This window comes from Opisthorchis viverrini (assembly GCF_000715545.1).
Source record: "Opisthorchis viverrini unplaced genomic scaffold opera_v5_9, whole genome shotgun sequence".
In the NCBI taxonomy this organism is placed as follows: Eukaryota; Metazoa; Platyhelminthes; class Trematoda; order Opisthorchiida; family Opisthorchiidae; genus Opisthorchis; species Opisthorchis viverrini.
Genome location: NW_008751665.1, coordinates 1929063 through 1937223, shown reverse-complemented (window position 1 = coordinate 1937223; position 8161 = coordinate 1929063). Strand labels below are relative to the sequence as shown.

The 8161-nt window shown below is 45.5% G+C and overlaps 1 protein-coding gene across 1 annotated transcript in view; it reads right to left on the bottom strand.

Moving 5' to 3' along the window:
- The window catches only part of T265_00886 (hypothetical protein), a gene marked incomplete at both ends in the record, with an annotated part of 54146 nt that extends 46507 nt beyond the window's left edge, over positions 1-7639 (bottom strand). The window contains one exon of the mRNA XM_009164781.1: positions 6606-7639. Within this exon, the coding sequence (XP_009163045.1) occupies positions 6606-7639 (1034 nt within the window). The remainder of the gene's footprint in view (positions 1-6605) is intronic.
- Positions 7640-8161: the final 522 nt, after the last annotated feature.

Genomic DNA, 8161 nt, shown 5'->3' with positions numbered 1-8161 from the left:
TTTCAAAGCGCCGAAAAATCATGTCAATCTCGTCAGGATTTGTGTCCCAACTTCTGAGTCCGCGAACGCAAATGGCTTGCGCAAATGAGTTAGCCATCTCATCCCCAAGATTTTGACTGACGAACCGGCGGACGTCTCATTTGACCTATATGTCATAGTAATGAATACCGCAACTGCTCAGTGGATACTTCAGCGGGGAGATACTGAAGTGAGGTAGACAATGGCATGGAGCAATTCTCTTTGTAGTTACGTATCCAGCGTGTGATCGACCTCATCACCGTATCACGCTCCCTCACCGGTAACTATAGTCGGTTTCGGTTGCGCATCGAAATGGCCAACGGTGGAACATCAAAGCCCAGAAGCCACTATGAACGCCACTCTCGAATAGAAAAGAAGAAAGTGATCAGCTGTAGAACCCTTCCGGTGCCTAGCTGCTATGCTACCCGAAGGAAGCGCGAGGGCTGGGATACTGCCAGGTTGCCTAAGCCTAGACAGGGGAAGTCGAGAGGCGGATGTAGGATTCGAACCACGGACCTTCCGGTCATTCGCGTCGCGCTCTTACCTCTTGGGTCATCCCGTCCCACTCACGAATAGCCCAACATTAAACAAAAACTTGGGAGAATGAGACAAGCTGACTGAACAGTGAATTCGCGCTCTTACCTCTTGGGTCATCCCGTCCCACTCACGAATAGCCCAACATTAAACAAAAACTTGGGAGAATGAGACAAGCTAGGCTGACTGAAAACATTTATACATAAAAAAATACACGTCGGTCCAACTTGGACTTCATTTTGTTGTTGTTGTTGCTGTTGATATTTCTGGAAAGACCTCCATATGGAACTCTCATATGAAACTTAGCCTTTTGCTTATGGAAAGTCAGTTCCTGCGCTTTCCACGCTTATTTTCAGAGCTCGTGATTCTGTGAACATTCCAGCAGACTGTTAAGATGAAGTCTGTTCCAAAGTTAGGAGTAAAACTCGTCCTCGTCTACGGCACGGCTTAGTTCGGATCATTGTCTAGACTACCGGCACGCTGCTATCTCTAACGTATCGCCCTTGTGCCGTCACGTGACCCCAGTGTTCGAGATCAGTTATACTGGCACGAAAACCGAAAGTAATGCAGCTGATGTTTGGAACAACCGATGGTTAACACCTCTTTCCAAAGGTTTTTTATCTAAGCACATTTTTGTGCAAGCTTAGTCACCGAGTCTCCTTTGTGCGACACTGCTCCGTTTTATTAAATTATCCAGCTAAACAAACGAAAATCCTCAGCTGTAAGAACCGCATACTTGCCGTACAATGGTTCTGGAGGTTACACCTTCGTTCGCCGATGATTTTGGGAGGTTGGTAGACAGCTTTACATTGGAGGCAGAAGCCGATATAACTGGTGCGTCAATACAGGGGCTTCAGTGGATTGGGAGGGGAACTATGCATTAAAGGCAGTATACTGGATGTATGAGCGCCAGGCGCAACTGCACCGCATCTAACACTGTCTCTAACCATTGATGCATCCCACATTTCCTACGGTTCGCGCTGGGAAGTTTATGAAGCTAAACTTAAACTTAAAAATAATGATAACAGCTGTAACATCATTTTACTGCACAACTACCATACCACCCGAAGGAAGCGCGAGGCCTGAGATAGTGTCAGGTTGCCCGAGTCCAGTTGATATGCCGAGATCGGGTTCGATTCCCGGTCAATTAGTTCGCGTCCTAACCGCTGATCCGTCCGGAACTTGGATCTAGACTCATATTCATGAAATTTTTATCCTCCGCAACTCTCCTGGTCCTGACAGATCCAGCTGATTACCGGTAAACCTTCAGTGTTCATTACCAATGTATAGTCATCCCTTTTTAAGAACGAATTTTCTACGCCAACGCTATTGCAGGTTATCGATTTTGGGTGAACATATCCAATATTCTTAATTGTTCCCTGTTAATATCTCTTCTTACTGATTAGATCCATACGTAATGGGTCACAGCTTTCTACCGTGAGGAGTTTCGTTTCCACTGCTAAACTTCCGTAAATATCTGTCCAGTCGTTTGGTTGCTAAGGCATTATCGAACGCCTTTCCCACTTGGAAGTTCAAACCGATATTTTTGTTGTTTGAAGTTGAAGGACTACAGTGATAGCACCGCATAATCCATGCGTTTTTTAACTTTGCTAGGCCAGAAGATCCCAATACGAGCATGATGTTGTCATCAGTCTCAGCAACTTGATGAGGGGCACGCTGAAAGTTTCGGCTGATTTCGTTGTACAAAGCGGTCAGCGGGAGTATACGAAAATCCCGCCAAAAGCAATACAAGGAGGAAAACAGCGTCTGAATATTGTCAGATCCTAGATCCTGTGTGTCAGGACGCGCCCAGACAGGAAAAAAGCACATGTGCGGAGAGTAACGCATTCCCATCGGTACGACATGTCCAGAAAGCAGGTGAGTTGGAGGCTCCCACCAACCACGGCTTAGCAAGGCATGCCCTGATTGGTCAGAATGCCAGCCAATCCGAGTCAAGCACCTTGACTCGACGGTTCTCGCCCCCTCACGGACATTCTGGCACGACCTTGTGGAACACTCTGTGACTACCCTATATATAAACAGTTGTACTGATTTTCCTTTGTCTCCATAAAGGGCTGTGTACAGCTACCGTGCCTTTTGCTATACCATAGTGGGCGGAGCAGGAAGCCAAGGGACCGACACAGAGTTGCACTACCGTCCAGCAAGTTATAACAGTAACCCATTCCCAAGGTCACCATCGGTACGACATGTCCGGAAAGCAGGTGAGTTGGAGGGTCGCACCAACCACGGCTTAGCAACATACGACCAGCGTAGTGGGCCTGACAGTGTTCACGACCGGAACATCGCCACTGGCTTTACGGAGCGGACAAGTGAACGACCATAGTTGGCCATTTAGTCATCCTGACAATACAGCCGTGTCCCGAGTTCTCTGTCTTCTCCCTATCGCGTAGTCTGGCAGGCTCAGTGCAGGCGGTAACCCATAGACGGCCACCCACGATACAACACTGTGATAACTGGCTTATTCTGTGTTGCAACCCGAAAAAGACACGCATCGCCCTCAAAGAATATAATTAGTCAACAGATTTAGGAATCGCTCCTGTAAGATCACAGATATTCAGCGCACGGAGTTCATATTCGATGCAACCAACCGGTTGGTGTAGCAAGATATACTAGAATACTTCTCGTTTGTGTTAGCTGAATGTCTTTTTAGTTCGTACTGTGCTCGAACGATTTTCGGACTACCTCGATGTGCAAAATTTCTATGAAATCTTGAAACGATGATTTGAGAGTGTTTTGACAAGTTGGAATGGTAGAATACCTGGATTAAGTGTTGTGTGCAAAAACTGAGAATCGATTCGTTTGTGTTCCGGTTACTTGGACGATATTACAACAAAACGCAGAATTCCTCACATGACATACTACTTATAAGGTTGCTGAAAACTTATCGACAACACGTTAGCAGCTTCGTCTTCCATCGGCTGGGCGTTGCACCCTTATTTCCATCGACCGAATGTCAGAAATAATATGATAGACTAGAACTCTACCGTGGATTCTTCCATTATAACCAACTTTGTTTGCAAGTGAGTGCATTTCGCTGAAACATAGAACTGATCGTCGATATGTGCATTGAAAGTTGCTGAACCACTGACAGTAATAAAAGTAACGTGTCAGTTTACATCAGTTTACCATTAGTTTGTTTACAATGTTACCAGGAAGCTCTATATATTGTACTACCCCTAGTTGAAAGTGATATTTAGGAATTCGTGTCAAAACAAGTCTTTCCGGGGCTACAAAACGTTTGGTTTCTGTAGGGATTTCATATGCTTCAGTCTACTTTTATCGTGGGTAGTCCGTATTTATGAGAGAGGGAAAACCCAAAACTAGGATATTTATATTGCCCGTTTTTTCCTGTTAGATGAACCTGTCAAAACAGCTGCACCTGGTCTTAATCGCTGCCTACGAGACATTATTGATTTCCATCGTTTTAGAGGTTTGTTTGAATTCACGACGAATAACAATATCTCCTGAACTGCTGCTCGAAACCATGCTGGGAAAACTTGACACACCCTGTCGATCGAAGCGTTCAGAAAGAAGTTTGGAGGTGATTACAATGAGTTGAACATACACTGATTGGGTGGTTTTATAATTAAAAACCAGCTGCTGTTTGGTCGTAATGCATTACTCATAAGGTTGCTGAAAATCCGTCGACAGCACACGACCGGTTTTGCCCTTCTTGGGGCTCATCATGTAGGCGCAGTCCCCGAGTTTTCGTCAACCTCATGTTCTACTTCAAACCAAAGTGCACGGAACTGGCGAAGTACACTCATTTGCAAACAAATTTGGTATTGCAGGAGACTCACCTGGAACCCAGCTGAATCTCTCGCTTGTGATATTTCCAGGCAACTGAATATGCTGCACCAGGCCGCCTCATGTTTCATTTGCTACGGTATTCGAGATAGCGCGATACATGTGTATTCTTAATGCACTAACATCACAAACGAGAGATTAGGCTGGGTTGCAGGTGAGTCTCTCGCAAAACCAAATTTGTTTGCAAATGAGTGCATTTCGCTAGCTACTGTTTAATTCAGCTGAGGTGACCAAGTGTCGCGTCACCAAGCAAAACAACTGAAAATACTAGCGAAGACAGTAACATGGGTGCACATTTTGTGTTGGTTACACGAATGTTGGGATAAGAAAAAACGTTAAAACCTGAACGTTTGTCAGTACTGAACAATGATATCACGCATTTAGCATTGGGCCAGTGACCACAACTCCAGAGCACCGTCCTCTGAAACTGATCGGTATAAAATAAATAACAGTCAGAGTTTTCGAAAAGAATTTCCTTTCGTATGACCCCACTCATAACAGCAAACTGTTGATTTCACCCTCCCAGTTAGGTTTAGTCCTTGAATTCTCATCAATCCTCTTCTGCACTTGAAATCAGAAAGTACGTGCTAATAGGCGCTCATTCGCAAATTAGTTTGGTTAACTAGGGACACATTTGAAGGGATTCATCTGAATTCCTCGTCTATAAGAGACCCTGGACAAGCGGAACCGAATTTTCGTAAACCTTGTGATTGACTTTGTGTGGTTCGAACCCGACCTCCGCCTCTCGACTTCCTCTGTCTAGACTTGGGCAACCTGGTATTATCCCTGCCCTCGTGCAACCTTCGGGTGTCATGGCAGTTAGGTACCGAAAGGATGCTACAGATTAACGGTTTTTACGAAGGAAAACACAAGGGGGATAGTATGAATTTCACTCCAACGATATATATACATATATAGCAACAGTTCTGCCATAAAACCAGTTGAGGAAATTCACCTTGCATTCAGCTGGGTGTCCTGTTAACTCCAAGGTAATTCGCAAATCAGTGCATATATACACCTATCTACAATGTGGTCCTAAGAAGGATAAGATTGGCAGCGCGCTTTTAAAGAGCTTTCAGCAACCTTGTAAGTAGGCTAGGATCTAAAGTACCGCTCCAACCGAAACATGCAGCGAACAGTGCGCGACACACTCGGTTGAAGATGAGTACAACCCGGCGGGGCTGTCTTTACTAGTTTCAGTCTTCTATTAGTGACCAATTAGTTTGCAACCCAGCCTTTATCCTCGCACTAGTTTCACTAATGAAAGCAACAAAAGAACGAAACGCTCAGCATTTTATTATGGACCGCTTTTGATGTTTAGGCCACAATTGAGCTTTCAAGTAATAATCGGTTCTGTCTCACACAGTCAGAAGATGCGAGTGTCAGTCTGCATGGACATCTGATTGTGACCCTCTCCTACTGACAAACTGACTGACAGTTCTCCATCGGTCGACCAGGTCCATTCTGCTTGTGGACAGTATGTGCGTGCGTATGTGTGATCGCCTTCGGTGACGTCTACCGACTGGCCCAAAATAGTTGTCAGCAGATGACACTATTTGTTAAGTTGATTCGCTTGTATGTCACAATATCTTAGGCACAGCTCCCGTGCGGCCGGTCATAGTTTTTTTCTGCGGTGGTTGCCATCTGCATCACATAAGCAGGTACCACAATTTCAGGGATTAAGGTAGCTGGGTTACTCGAACCAATCCAATCAGCACAAACGCTTCAACCGCAGTTTTTTCATATGAGCCCTTGCAGTGCTCAGATGACCTTGAAACAATCGATCACGCCACCGCCCCCGTGATGGACGCGCAGTTTCCCATTGGTGCGTGTGAGGTCATACGAAGCGGTAACCCGCGGACATAGGAAGCAGTCGTACCTTTGATCTCCGTCGGTGTGTCGAATCCCATCGTATGAGAAAACTACAGCGTTTTTTTTAAAAGAATCTTTCGAAGTGATACTGACATAAGGTTGTGAAGAAAGGCCGCTTCAGACACACTGCAAACAGACTACTATTCTAAACAAAATTGCGTGGTCTTTTTTCCACTGTTCTCTAAAGCGATATCATTTCTGAACCAGTCAAATCACAGTACCCTCAGTGGTTTTACTGACCGCCTTATTTGCCATGCTGAAGTTGATATACCATGGCATTTTCACGTCCCCTAGTACATGGCACAACAGATGCTTAGGAAACTGGAGAGGTGTCAAACATACAACAAACTCACCTTGAGTTTATACATCCCAATCGCTTTCCGTGTTCTTTGTCGGCAGCCAGCACACAAGGACGTCCATAGCTATGCGTAGGCGTCTTTTCCACCCCGAATCCAATTAGGCGGTATTGAAATGTCCCCCATTTGGGGCTATCTTCGATATAGTGAGTAGCATAACCGCCCACCTGAGAAAAGGTATTCCATATCCAAGGGTATTTGTCCACAACAGTCGTGTTATGGCTGCTGGTCACACGAGATCTCCTCGATTCTGGGAGCTCGTCTTCAAAGTACCCAGTGAGCAAGGCTAATAGGTTGGTGGTTGTCCCGTCCCCGACCACGTTGTACAATTGCATGGTCACTGCGTTCGGGTTGGTTTCTAGCATATGCATGGTTTTTGGCAAATGGCGCAGTGCAGCTGAATGAGACACAGAATCTAAACCGAGAAGTAAAATATTGTAGCCGGGGGTTTGATTCTTCAAAATAGTTGGGGGTGGTAACTTTTGTGGGGGATGAGAACCACAGATGAAATGCCGTGATTGATCCTTGAACGCGCTTTCATCCCAAGACACACTACGTTTAACTTCTAGGTTTTCCCGTGGTTGACAAAGGACCATTACCATTGGCCAAGGAAGTTTAGTGTGATCCGAGACGTCATCCACTCCTTCACCGTAAACTGAGATGAAATCATCCATGCGAATTATGGGAAATACGGAGCAAATTCGTCTAGATTTGTTCCCCCCGATTGGTTTGTGAATTCGCAGAACACCCTGCTCCACCCAGACATCCTCTTGTTCAGAATCGATCAGTTTACACACGGGTAATTGGGGAAGATGAACATATCCCTGTGGCCAGATTTTCACTGAAGGACACTGGCATTTTTGCTTGTATTCTCCTACCAGAGCATGAGTTTCCTGAGAAATTGTTGCACCCGTATCCGCTGAATACTGTCCACGGAGAGTAGAGAAGCTGAATAACACCACGTAAAAGGCGAGGAGAATCACACAGAGTAAAACACACGAGCGAGAGTACCGTAGGGCCTTACGGAACATTGGGTAGCATTTGGCGTGACTTGCGGGGCTTGATGCGTCTTGTGTGTGTCCGACCAATCAATGTACCGCTGACACCCCATTGGTCGGGACGTTAGACAAGGAACGTTTACATTGGTCCATTATTCAGGCTGAATTGAAGCAAATCTCCGTGCCTATCGTAAACAAGTGAAAGGAAAACTGTTGGGTCGATGCGAACCGTGCCCCAGCATTTTTGAGATCACACAAGACCTCGAAATCCCATGAGCCAGTTTATTTAATCCTGATTACACCAACAGTGAAATCAAGAGTGTGAGAATTTTCTCACTTTACCATACTGTCCGTTCGGCTGACTGGCGTTCACGATTTTCGTCTTGCCTGTTCGCTTAGCTCTGACCAATTATTGTTTTTTGTGTGGGTGAAGGCCACATTATTAGTGTGTTTGTCCGATAGTCCTAGATGGGGGGACGTACATCTCGTTACACAATTAATGTCTTGAGGATAAGTATGGTTTCGTGATTAACCGAATCGATCAATCCGCTTATG